Source organism: Carassius carassius, chromosome 15 (assembly GCF_963082965.1).
Source record: "Carassius carassius chromosome 15, fCarCar2.1, whole genome shotgun sequence".
Classification (NCBI taxonomy): domain Eukaryota; kingdom Metazoa; phylum Chordata; class Actinopteri; order Cypriniformes; family Cyprinidae; genus Carassius; species Carassius carassius.
This window is the reverse complement of record NC_081769.1, coordinates 25,619,240-25,632,856: the sequence shown is the minus strand read 5'-3', so window position 1 is coordinate 25,632,856 and position 13,617 is coordinate 25,619,240. Positions and strand designations below refer to the sequence as shown.

The following is a 13,617-nucleotide window of genomic DNA, read 5'->3' as shown; positions in this document are numbered from 1 at the left end:
ACACACGCATATATATAAAACTCATAACAAAATTACTTTAATATTAGTAAACAATATAATAGTATATATGAATCATATTAAAATGACAATGATCAGGATACAATCTAGGCCAGATCTGAACCTATGTCTCCCATATGAGCACCACGGCTTGACATGTCTTGAGCATGTGCACTAAGTGGCAGGCCACATGGCTCTGATGCAACCAAGCGATTCAATAGTGAGTACTGTAAAGTCTTTATATGTACTGTACATGACTGTCAATATATGCATTATATATTATACAGCTTTTATTTGACAGAGTGCAGTGTGTTTCTTAGGATTCGGGGAAATGCAGTGTTTCTGACCTGTTTCTGGAGGCGTTCGTTCTCTTCTTGTTCGATTTTGGCTCTTTCCTGTGCCTCCTTCTCGTCCTGCAGGCGTTGGGCCTCCTCTCTTAACCTCTCCTGCTCTGCCATGAGCCGCGCTTCCTCCTCCCTGCGCATCCTCTCCTCCGCCTCCTGTGCTAGCCTCTCCTCACGCTGAAGCCTGTGTGATGGAAGACAGTCAGTCATTGTACACATGTAAGATCAAAAAGCCCCTAAAAACTGAACTTTGTGAATTATTGAAACAAAAGGGCATTGGAATGCAAGTGGACTTTGGTGTCCCTTGCAAAATTGATCATTTTGCTGTGGCTGGTATCATGAAACTTTAAATTGCAGATATTTTCCAAGCAAAAGTGGATGGAGAGCATGAATCAGTGAATCTTTTTAGTCGTGACCAAAATATCCACACCCCTAGTTACCAGCGGCACTGGAGCATAAACAGAGTGGAACTCTCATTACGCTGTTGCCAAAGTCCCTTTTGGCTCATAAATGTGCTAAACTCATAAACTGTCACTGAGAACACCAGACGTCAACAGCTCCAACAGCACAGAGGCTATTCCTGGAGCACAGCATGATGGAGCAGGACAAGCATACCGGGACATGTGTTAGCTGAGGGGGAGTTTTGCTTTGACGGTAGGGAAACAAACGGTCAAAAGTTTTAAAAGTTAACATTTTATAGAGATTACACTGTTATTCTACTTTATTAGACAGATATAGTGGAAATGACAGATAATTAATGGTGTGATAAAAGTGGAATAGGATCAGTGCATGTTGCAAGCTGGACTCAAACCAATGTTTCCCACATGAGGCTATCTGCTGCATTATGGAATTTGTGTTGAGGAATGGGCAGGCCATTTAAATTTATGAAAATGAGGATATGGATATTAAGTAGTGACAACACCCAAAGAAGTGTCAATTGTGGGGGAAAATAATTCTATGGCAAGATATATATATATATTTTTTTATTTTCTATTAAAATGAAATGTATACAAAATAATAATATAAATAAAATAAATGTAATTTAGTAAAATGACAATAAATGTGTATATTTATTTATGTCTATATATGTGTATATATTATATATACACAGACATTAAAATAATTGAAAAAATAAATAAATGAGATACATATATTTTTATATATTATATGAATTAAATGTATATAAAATAGGTAACCTTTCTCTCTCCTGCTGTTCTCTTCGTTCTTGCTCTTCCTTCTCTCTCTGTTCACGGGCCTGTCGTCTTTTTTCTGCCAGGATGCGGGTGGCTTCCTCTGGGTTATTGGTGCCAGCCATGGGTTTGCCAGGAGAAGGAGCTGGAGAAGCCAGCTGTGGGAGAGCAGGGACAACAGAGGACACCTCGGAGACAGAGGGCGTAGAAACTGTCAAGATTGGTGCACTTGCAACAGGAGGCGCTTCCGGAACAGATGACAGGACAATGGAGATGGGGACAGGAGACGAGGCTGGAGAAAACACAGAGAAACGAAGTGGGGAAAAAATGAGGACTGGAGGGAAGGGAAAAAAAAGTGTAAAATGACAAACTTTTAATGGAAAAACTCTTGTTAAAAGAGAATCATGTGACAACACCACAATCATCATCACCACACTTACTCTTCGGTTCTTCAGGCGTTGCAGGCCTGCGGGTCTCTTTGACCCTCTCTATGGTGACAGGCGAGGCAGTGCGGGTCTCCACGCGGGCAGGGGTCCTGGCCCTCTTGGGTCTGGCTTTAGGGGTGCTTGGACTCGCTCGAGCTGAGGGAGGTTTGGGAGATACTGCAGGACTAGGGGAGGATGCACGGCCTTTAGGCGTCACAGGAGATGCAGATCTCAGTTTGGACACTGGACTCGGACTATAAACATGAAGAGAAACTCAATTTAATGTGTAAGCTGGAAAAATGTATTATACAACATGTTTTTTTATTTTTTTTCTTCTTAACACCATTCCAGCCTCTATGGCTATATTCATGGCGAGAACCAGTTAACCCATACATAAGTCTGTCTTTCACACATGTAACTATCTATCCATCCATTCATTCATCCCTCGCATTGTTGTTAAAAGCTGTAAAACTAAAACTAATCCAACTAAGTTAAATTGATAGACTACAGTCATCTTACCTGGACTCTATCCTGGTTTTCATTGAAGGCATGGACTGTCTCTTCTTCAGCACCTTCTCTTTGGTGATAGTACTCTTCTCCTTTTCATTTTCTCTCTCCTTTTCTTTCTTATCCTTCTTCATCTTGAAAACAGATGCGGGGAAATAAAAACTGTTACTCAAAAGCAGGTGTAAGTTTTTGTTACCTCTAAATTTTCATTTCTCATTTGATCAGATGATATTTCACTCACAGTACCTGCTGTTTATTTTTTAGTTCAAAAGTGAATTATTGTAATAATGGCCACTTTATTAATATTAATGATTACATTAACAAGGCCACAATAACATGTTTCATAATGAAGATTAGTGCTGTACGGGTACATGAGATAGGTTGGAAATCAAGACTTGGATATATGGATTCATGTACGTGTGGATGAATGATGAATTTCTCACCTCCTCTTATATCACAGCAAAATATGATATAACAGGCAGGAAAGATGGAGTATAAATGACTCACAGGTGTGGAGTCTCGTCTCCGCTGGGCGATATCAGGCGTGCTGGTGGTGACCCTCCAGCGCTCAGAGCAGCGGTGATGTGGCCGGTGAATACACGCTGAAAGAGGGCTGGCAGACGCTGAGCGCGGACACAACGGAGACTCTGGATGAAAGACAGCGCATTTACATCCCAATTTGCAGAATATAGAAATGAAAAAGGTCATGCTGTTTTTTATTTTTCTGATTTGCACAGGCCCTGAAAATAGAAGAATACTGCAAATTAGTGTTTAAAAAGACTTTGCTAAACATCACTCACGGCCATCTCTGGAGTTGTTCAGCACGCTGGCAGCACTGCGACTACGAGCCAAGAAAGAGAGAGTGGGCGTCATCAGCCTGTCCACAATGCTGCTCTCCCAGGGACTCAGCTGCATGCTACGAGCTGCAAGATTCAAAATGAGCTCCTATTCAAATAAAACATGCAACAACTCCTTTCCCAACACACAACAGTTGCGATATTATTGATTTTTATAATGATAAAATCATGGCAATGAAAAACAACGGTGTTTGTCTCCCTTGATGATTCTGAGGATGAGGATTTCATAACACTGCCACATGCTAGAAAAGCCAGTAAAGGTAACCAGTAAACAAGTCCAAATAAAAAAACATTTTGTGAGAATTAACTCAAGTTTGAAACAAACTGAAAGAAGAATTCATCCAAAAATAAGAATTCTGCAATTTATTCACCCTAATGTTGTTGCAAACCAGTGTCAAATGGACTTTATTTATGGTGGTTTGTCACTATGAACTGTGAAGATTCATCAAAATATCAGATTTTGTGTTTATCTGGAGAAAGAACGTCATACACGTTTGCAACAAGTTAATGAATGTAGAATTTTTCATTTTTTTTGGGTGAACTATTAACACAAAAAGGACTTAGAAACAAATGAAACATGTTTATGTATATATAAAAAAAACAACAACGAGAAAACACTACAAAAAAACTTTACACTTACCAAAAATAAACATCATTGCTAATTCTGAGAAACGGTTCACATTCTCAAAAGTTATTTTAAGAAATATTTAGATTTCATTTTAAAATGTTTTTTCAGCTTAATTTAAGATTTTTGGTTTATTTTTAGCAAAGTTTTTCTCCGTTTTATTTGTGTTTTTTTTATCTCTCTATTTTTTATTACATTTTCATCTATTATATTTATTTTAGTTTTAGTTTTAATATTACAAATTACACTACACAAAAATTTGACAATAACCCTAATTCTAAATTTATGTGATTTTTCAAGAGAAAATAAAAAGGGGAAACAAGAAAAAGCCACAGGTAAATGCATGGTAAGATGCGAAAAGCAACAGCAAAAGAACAATAAGGTGGCAGAGAGGCATTTTAAAAAGAGTCCCTGCTCATGGAAAACTTCCCAGACTCGATTAGCTGTCTCAGCACTAAGCATGAACTCTACTTTCTGCTCTACTCCATCTGTTATTTTAGGGTGCACTCACAAATAGAGTGTGCTCTACTTACAACTGAGTTTTTATGACCTCAGTACAAACAATAAAATAAGCACAAAAAAAAACAAAACAATACATAACATTGATCATACAGACAAGCATTTGGACACTTAGAATATAATAGTCTGTTCTAAAAAAGATCTAGCATAAATTTTTTATTCTCTAAAATGAATACATTTTAAGTGTGGTGTAAGTGTCGAAATACTTTCTGGGACCACTGTGTCATCATGCATCATATGCAGGTGAAGGTATGGAGAAGTTAGGCAGGTATTCACCTTTAAAGAAGTAACAACAAGAAAAACGAACGAGGAACAAAGAAAACCAACACCAACAATAACAAAACAAAAACAGAACACCACTGAGGACGGGTGACGGTGAAAGACGATGAAGATTTAAAAATTCAAATTCGGTCGAACTGAAGACACTGACGAAGAGACGGTTTGGAAGGAGGGAATCACTGAATGATCACGGAGGACGAGCAGGTGATTGGTCTCAAGGGGGAAATCAAAGGTAGCGGGATAAAATGGAAACCCATAATTATGTGAAGGGAGGAGCCTGTGACGACGTGAGGGAGGGGCTAGATCCGGAGGCGTGTCCTTACTTCTGCTTGGGGACATCCAGAGAGTGGCAGAAGATTTGGAGAGCCGCTTGTTTACGACTGAATCCACATGTTTGGGCAGGTTGACCGCTGATATTGAGCATCTGCCTGTAAAATCCAGAGAACACCGCATACACAATTGCTGAGGGGACCAAGGCAGATCGATGGGGGGCAGTCAAAAGTTAACCCACTAATCCCTTAAACAAACAAAACAGCCACTGATATAAGTAAATATACATGTCAAAATATACAGTAAAACTACTTTTTGAGCAGCCAAAGATGGTTATCTGTATCCTGGATAACCACTGTAATGTTTGCAGTGTCTGAATATTAACTCAGCTGCTATTTTTATTGAGTTCGGCTGCTCAAAGTTCATTATCACAGAGTCTACAGACTTCATAATGGGGTCACCGCCTCCACTTCGCCTCCTAAGGCACCATCAGAGACTGCAATGACTGTGCACAACTTCTGGGAGGGGAAAAACTAAATTAAGTTAGTTATAAAATAAGATCCTTGGAGAAACAGCATTGGTTAGCCTATAAATTGAGGTCTTGAGTCCTGGGGGAAGTGCTAGAAAGCTCCAATGAAATTCATTGCCCTATTTCCAAGCATTCTCAGTAAGCCATTCTCACCTTCTGTGACCCATAAAATACACAAAGGCACGTAACTGAAGATTATGAAGATGTTTCTCTTCATCTTTTGCGTTTTTGTTCATTTTCACTATTTAAGGGATAACAGGCCTAATTTCTTAACAAAATATCTAATCAAGGGACATGTGCACCTTCTGAGAGATTCCTGTGGGGCACAAAACTCATTGAAACTTATGCTACGGAAGGATACTGAGGTAAAAATGGAAAAGCATTTTCAGATCTCAGTTAGTATTTGCATTTGCCTAGGTGTACATTAAAGTCCCTATGATCCCCAGAAGCAAAGCAACTGATCTCTTTATTATTATCATATTAGTAAAGAGTGTTTTGTCTTGAGCAAAATGCCTTGAGTGAGGTTTTTTTTGCAACATATAAGAAACCATATAATGTGAAAAGTCTTGAGAAACTAGACAACCTTTCCTTTATATGGAAATGGAAAACAGACTCTTTTTATTGTGTATTCTTGAGCACTTCATAGGGTAAAATGTGCAAAAACAACAAAAAGAGAGAGAATTATTTTATTTGCATCATTCTCCGTAAACTCCATCACACAATCATCTCCAAAGACAATCCAGCTTATTCTTTTCTTTACATGGATGATGAATGCAGTTAATATGAAAAGGAACCGGAAGCAATACCTACAGGTAGCATTTTTGTTTATGTAAGTGCATTTTATGTAACTCACTCTGGCTTTGGCTAGAGTTGCCGCTCAAGCCTCCGGCCCAGGACCATCTCTGCTGCCGAATCTCTGCCCATGTCTTCTTAACAGACCTCTGGATGGCCGCCTCATACCGCTCCTAAGCAATAAATAAATAAATGGCAATATAATGTCACTTTAAAATGCAAAATAAGTGTATAAAACACTTTATATTGCACATTTAGATGTATTGGGCACCAGGAGGAACAAAGGAGATGGTATTGATCTTTCAAAGGGGTAAACTCAGAGCCCAGTTTGCTCCAGTTTCAATGATAAAAAAAACACATCCAGCATTACTCTGAGAGCTGAAAAGGGAACACAATGCCTGGCACAAAAACCTCACGGACTCAGATCGTCAAAGTGTGTAAATTAGAAGAACAGGTTGTGCCATGTGGGTTCGCAGTGAATGAACACCACTACTCTCTCACCTTGTTCTTCTCAAGTTTCTGTCTCTGTCTCTCCTCCAGCTCTGTGCGGCGCCTCTCTGCTTTCAGCCGCTGCTCCTCCAGCTTCCTCCTCCGCTCCTCCAGCTGCTGTTCCCGCACCTGCCGTGCCCGTTCCTCCTTCTCCAGCCACTGAGACTTTTTAGCAGCTACATGATACAGAGGAAGAGCCCGTTAGCTACCAGAAACCAGGCCAGCATGTTGACCTTCAGTTATTAGTGTTTGAACAGAATTCAGACACCCATCATTCAATACATTGCCAATTCCTAATGCATGCTGTTCAAGTATTAGATATTTGTTAAAAAGTTTTTGGCACCCAATAAGAGTGAAGCCTTCTCAGGTCCATTTTACCATTTTAATTTGAACTGATTTTCTGGGATCTGAATGATACAAGGGTGAGAAAATTAAATAATTTTTATTTTTGGATGAACTATCATTTTAACATAGACTACCATGAAGAAGTCTCTTCTGATCACCAAGCTTGCATTTATTTTATCAAAAATACCGTACAAATAGCACTATTGTAAAATATTACAACTCAAAATATATTTTCTATTTTAAATTATTTAAAAAAGGAATTTATTCCTGTAATGACAAATCGTTGTAATTTGCTGGTTTCTTAAACAAAAAAATCTTAATATTACCAATGTTGAAAACATTAGGGATGCAATGATATTTATCAGCCATTTTTTAATTATTTTAAAGAAATTGGCATTTCAGAAATAGCATGAAAATGGACGATACGATGGTTTATTAATGAACTGCATGGAGACAACGAGTTGCATGTAATAGTGGTGCGCGGGTCGTCTCATAACAACGCGGGTCGGGTTGGGGCGGGTTGAGAAATTGGCACTTTATTGCGGGGCTGGTTTGGGCGGGTCACTAAAAACAAAATTTTTAAAAATCCATTTATGTTGCATGGAATTTAGTGGTGGAAGTTTTGATTCTTTCAAGAGATTCGTTGATTTTCAGTTCGTTCACCAAAATGATTAATTCACTGGTTCGTTCAGTGACCATTTCTTCAGATTACACAAATACACCAGCAGTTGGCAAAAAATAAGGTTTTATATGTTATGTCATAAGTCAACGAATGTATTTACTTGTGACAAAAACTGATTTGGCTTTATTAAAGTGTGTGCATGATCGCATTAAATAAATAGTCTAAATAAATTGTTCAGATTAACAAAGCACAAGGTTTTATCGGGGATTAAACGTGGAGTTATGTTCTGTATTCCAAATATGAAAACAAGCGTATGTGCACCAAAAACTGCGCTTTGTATCTGCTGATTGCTGATCGAGATTTATGCTTGGCCGACTGACCCTGTAGGCTATACTCTCATCAGCTCATTAACCCATGTGATAATGAGCTGATGAGTTGAATCAGATGTGTTTAATTAGGGAGACAAAGAAAATGTGCAGTGTTGGGGGTACTCCAGGCCAGGTTTGGAAACCACTGCTGTAGGCTATACTCTCATTCATTTCATTCACGAACGAGATGTATCAGTTCATTCAACTCTTTCACCTACGAGAAGATCGTATTCGTTCACTACATTCAACAAGTCACATGCTCCATCACATCTTGAGTAACTCTTTTTGACAGGATGCAACAGTTCACAGAGCTGTTCACGAGCTGCGCATGTGCTGCTAATAGCGTCGCACTCGCGCGCTGCTGTGGGAGGAACTTCATTGAATGAGAAATTAATCTTTTACTGTCTATGGTCAGTGGATTGCGTAAACGAGAACGATTCGATCACCTAAAAGATTTGTTCACGAACGAACCATCAAAGTGCAATTACCTATAGCCTATATTGATAAGGTTACGATACGAATGTCTAAGTAGCAACGTAACTTCCATGATGTCCCCGATGCGCGGGGCGGGTCAAGAAATTTTACTTTCTTTGCGGGGCGGGCTGGGGCAGACCGATTAATTTCATAAAAGCGGGACCCGCGGGTTGGAAAAAACCCCGACCCGCGCATCACTAGCATGTAGGTTGCATAATCTAACATTTTTCTCTGGGCAAAATAATTATACTTGCCAAAACAAAATCTGTACTAAATATAATTTGCCAGACGGAATAGTATGGCCATATTAAGCCCTGCTTTATGCAGTTGAGCAATATCGGTATCGGAATCGGCCAATAGTTGGTTAAAATCGGTATTGGCCAAAATAAATCCTATTGCTTCCTCCCTATTTGTAATACTTAATATTTTGTGATAAATGTTCACACAGTGAACAAACAGTGAACATTATTCATTTACAAAAGCTGTCAAGAGTATGTTTATTAAACTTTGAGCTTTTTGTCTCAATAAACAGCATATTTCATATCCTAGTCATGTACTAAATAAAATATATCAAAATCTGCATTTGTTTCACATTTGTTTTGTGTCTTAAGTATATAAGAATCCTTTTGGGATATGTGGGTTTAAAACATTAATGAAATGACAATGGCGTGACTTCAAGCAAACACAAATGCAACCATGAAAGGGACACTAATATGTTACTAGCTCCACTCAACACCATATAGATGCTGTCTAGAAAGAAAAGAAAAACAACTTTGACATTAAAGCTAGCAAAATCAAGCTGTACATTAACTGTTGGGCCCAAGTATGTAGATTCAGAATAAATAGTACCTGCTTTTAGAGTATAAAAGGTGCTGAACAAATCATTAATGTGCAATATCTACTGTAACAATGCAATAAAGAGTGAAAGCAAGGCTTGACATGAAAAGACACTCCACTTGGAGCCTTCATCTCTTCTGAGGCTGGAGGTTTTGAGTCTTTTCTCTGAACTCCACAGTTATAAAAGAGAGTGAGAGTGCCTGAGAGTGTCCAGGTGACGCTCTTCATCAAACTTTCATAACCCTGCTGGCAGATAGATGAGCTGGAAGACGACCCACAGTCTGAGAGACTACACCACTTGTCCTACTCTGAACATTTGACTCACTTGCTGCACCTCACATAAATATTAAACATTAATATGGAGGTCCATGGTGATGGTAGAAGAGATGGATTGATGAGTTCGATTGACTATGGCCTGAACTGTTAGGTCTAAAGGACACACTTCACCCTTGTGTGACTGGAATGCAGCAGGATGTGTGTTTATCATAATTATATCCACATCAATCATGATTTATTCACAGTTCAGTCACTTCAAGACAGCAGCAGATGTTATTTCTGGGTCTAAACAGATCCTGCAGTTTGTAATTATGGGAAACTTATAAAACCCTACTATGAAAACAAGCTTTCTGAAAAACATACACATGTGAAGGGAGGTTTAGCGGTCAAAAGTTCAAATTTGATGGACCTATGACCTATAACTGGCCCCAATGCCAAGCATCATGAATGCAGTTTATTATGTTATTGTCATAAATAAACAATAAATTATGACCTACATGATGTTTTGACAGATTTACTGAAAAAAAGTAACTTAATTATGTTTGAGATAATAACCTAAAAATCAAAGTGTAAATTGGTTGATTTTCACATTTCCATCCGTTTATTAAGATACTGACAAGCCCCATCATGTTTGTTTCATGATATTCACTGGGAGTCAATTGTGAAAGCAAAGCATTAGAGTAAAATCAGAAGGACAGCTGACCGGCCCTGCTGGAAAAAACACAGGTCATACTTCAAATCAAACATATGGTGTGGCCAATATGAGCCAAGTCACTGAGCAATCACCCCAATGAGCCATTTTTTTTTTAATGAATCAATATTTGAATCAGGTTTGAATCAGTCTTATGACTGATTGATCTCCCGGAATTCATCTGAGCAGTTGCTGAATCAACTCAATTTCTGAACCATTCATCATTACTAATTAACACTGGATTAAATTCTACAATATTCTAAAATAAACTAAATGAAATCTTTAAAACATTAAAATGTGTTACCATACATAATCATTGTGTAGAAAACACAGAAACTCAACCAGGTCCTATTCAGCTTAGTCGGGGTGATCTACTAGCAATTGTCTTGGGTAAACCATCTTATCAGCCACCTAAACCAGCTTGAACCAGCTAATGAGCAGAAACTGCCAGCTTTGCCCAGTTATGTAGAAATGGTATTCATCATAAATTGGTTTAAGCATCATTTTCCAGCAAGGGAGTGTGACAACGGTGGCAGCTTTCACTCAAAATTAAGACACACAACAATCTGTCACTAATAATGATTATGAGACACAATGGAAAAGGAAAGCAGCTCTACAAGAGAATGAGCATTTGACAGAGAAAGGGATGAAACGCACCAGTCACCAACACCACCAGAGACGGAGGAGTGGCTTACCTTGAGTCTGGCTATGCTGTTCTGGGGAGGGAAGGTGAGAAAGAAGACAAAAACATTGTGTCAATCATGCAAAGCAGAGCAGCGCAGCACAGCACAGCAATCTCCGCAGCCATAACAAGCACAGTGATATGACAAACAAAACATGGAGCATGTGAGATATTTATAATTCTCTCAAGAGGAGAACATCTCTAAGTGCTGGTTTAGTAAAGACACAGAAGCAGTAAAACATATAGAAGTTATTTCATAGTCATAATTTATTATAACTAGAGGAAAGGTTTATATTATTACTAATTAGGAGCCTATAAAACAGTAAAAAGGGCTTGTATGCAACCAAGCCAAGTGTTTCCTGACATGCATTTGTCATACAATATTCATATATAAATATTAAAAACAAACATAATATACTGTAAATACATGTTAATATACAATCATTAATATTTAAATATTATTATATAAATATCCAGCCATCTATTTTCAAAACTGATGTAGTGTCATCGTATTATACATTTTTTATAATTATTAATAAATAAATATGTAAAAAATATGAATGCATATTAGTGTAAGAAAAAAACAGAGATGTATTAAATAGAAACTAAAAAATGTGAGGGGGGGGGGGGGGGGTAAAATAAATAGCAAAAATGTCAGCTGCATGCATATGCTTGTTAGTCTGAAATGTCAAATGTCACAATGACAAATTTCACACCTCTAACCAATTAAAATCTATCAAAGCCACAGAAATCCTGCAGGTATTTCTTTCAAGCCTTTCAAGCCTCAGGAGTTTGACGCATGAATGCCATGAAGTGTTTTTTGTCCAAACACATCTAGACCCCTGACAGCAGGGGGTGCTGTCTCACTGTATTCCTTGTGTTGTCTTACCGAGATATTTGGCCCTCTCCTCCCTCCTCTCCTTCGCCTGTTTCTGCCGCTCATCCAACTTCATTCCATCTGAGAAAAGAGGCAGAATAAAATGTTTAGTTTTGGTGAAACATTCCGAAATTGCCACACTGTTGCTTCCTAAGTTCGTCTTTCTACCCACTAAAGCTCTCCTGGACAGTGATAAAGATAGAAACAGTCGGACAACAGGGTGCCGGGAATGAGAGAGGTTATTGTGTGGTAGAGGCTGCCCTCACATCTGTAGCAGTACAAAGCAATGGAAGCTGGCAGCAGCAGAGACTGGCAACATTCACACGCTCCGACTGACAGCAGAAAACCCTGCAGACTCACAGTACAGATACAATCATTTAACATTCATTCACAGTGAACCTTTACCTGCCCTGAAAGACAGTTCATTCATTTCATTGTATTAATACTATTGGAACTTGCTCAAATGTTTCAACAACCTAGAAAACATAGCTATATTTTAATTAACCAGTATTTAATCAAATATATTAATCACGCGCAAAACTATGTCATCATAAATATGCCAGAACATAATTTATCTAGCAGCACCACCCAAAAATATTTGCCATGTAGCCGACATCAGCTTCATTGTACATGTTCTGATCTCTGTGCATTTGATTCATTGCACAACACATTAAGATGACTAAACAAATCATAGTTTCCTATTGTCACGTGCAGTTCAGGGCTGTGCTGTACACAGCAAAGAAACATGCTTTGTTTTAATTACACATTCAAACCAGTTCACTCAGAGTTCAACACTTTAAACTGCACCCCATTGAATTGGCCCCATGAAGTCTTTATGTTGGCATCTCATGACCCACAAAGTCTAGTACAACTTTTATCTGATGACTCCAACTCATTAATAATGATCATAAGACTCTAGCAGTGTTTCTCTCCATGACCTGTGCTCCAGTATTTATAGAGCACAGGAAGCTGGAGCGCCAAGTCTTGTGGACTCTGAGGAGCAGTCCATGTTCAGTCTCACTGATGAGTCAACTGGGCACAGACAGAGAAATCAGCAGACTGACCCAGAAAGGATTTCCAGAGGGTCTGAGGCAGCAGAGAGATGCATAACCTCTGACCAACCCATCTCCTGAAGCGCTAAAACACATAATCTGCAGGTACCGAAAGACTGATTGATATTGACCAATCAGCATCAAAGACCAGAGCTATCAATTTTAAATGTCATAAAATCTATCAAAATCAAAGTACAAACAACAATTACAAGTAAAATTTTAATGGAAATTAATAATAACAACAATAATACTTAGAAATGTAAGCAAGAAAAAAATTACTTATGTACTGATTTATCCCCTTAATGGGATACTCCACCCAAAAATAAAAATGTTGTCATTAATCACTTACGCCAATGTCGTTCCAAACCTGTAAAAGCTTTGTTCGTCTTTGGAACATAATTTAAGATATTTTGGATGAAAACCGGGAGGCTTGTGATGGTCTCATTGACACAGAGGAGACAAATTGTTGAAAAGTCATTATTTTAGTTTTCTTCGCATTCAAACAGTATTCTTGTCGCTTCATAAAATTCAGATTAAATTTCATACTTTTCTGGACTTTTCATACTTTTC

The 13,617-nt window shown here is 38.3% G+C and overlaps 1 protein-coding gene across 6 annotated transcripts in view; it reads right to left on the bottom strand.

The window, feature by feature from the left end:
- LOC132158685 (MAP7 domain-containing protein 1-like) overlaps positions 1-13,617 on the bottom strand; it is a 41,060-nt gene that overhangs the window by 7,403 nt on the left and 20,040 nt on the right. For 3 of the 6 annotated variants that reach the window (XM_059568208.1, XM_059568209.1, XM_059568211.1), the window contains exons 3-13: positions 12,008-12,076; positions 11,132-11,152; positions 6,836-6,999; positions 6,396-6,507; positions 5,067-5,171; positions 3,264-3,386; positions 2,971-3,110; positions 2,476-2,597; positions 1,972-2,210; positions 1,538-1,823; positions 345-525 (exon numbers count right to left, since the gene is read on the bottom strand). In XM_059568208.1, the coding sequence (XP_059424191.1) occupies positions 345-525; positions 1,538-1,823; positions 1,972-2,210; positions 2,476-2,597; positions 2,971-3,110; positions 3,264-3,386; positions 5,067-5,171; positions 6,396-6,507; positions 6,836-6,999; positions 11,132-11,152; positions 12,008-12,076 (1,562 nt within the window). The remainder of the gene's footprint in view (positions 1-344; positions 526-1,537; positions 1,824-1,971; positions 2,211-2,475; positions 2,598-2,970; positions 3,111-3,263; positions 3,387-5,066; positions 5,172-6,395; positions 6,508-6,835; positions 7,000-11,131; positions 11,153-12,007; positions 12,077-13,617) is intronic. The other 3 variants (XM_059568212.1, XM_059568210.1, XM_059568213.1) reach the window with 3 other exon arrangements.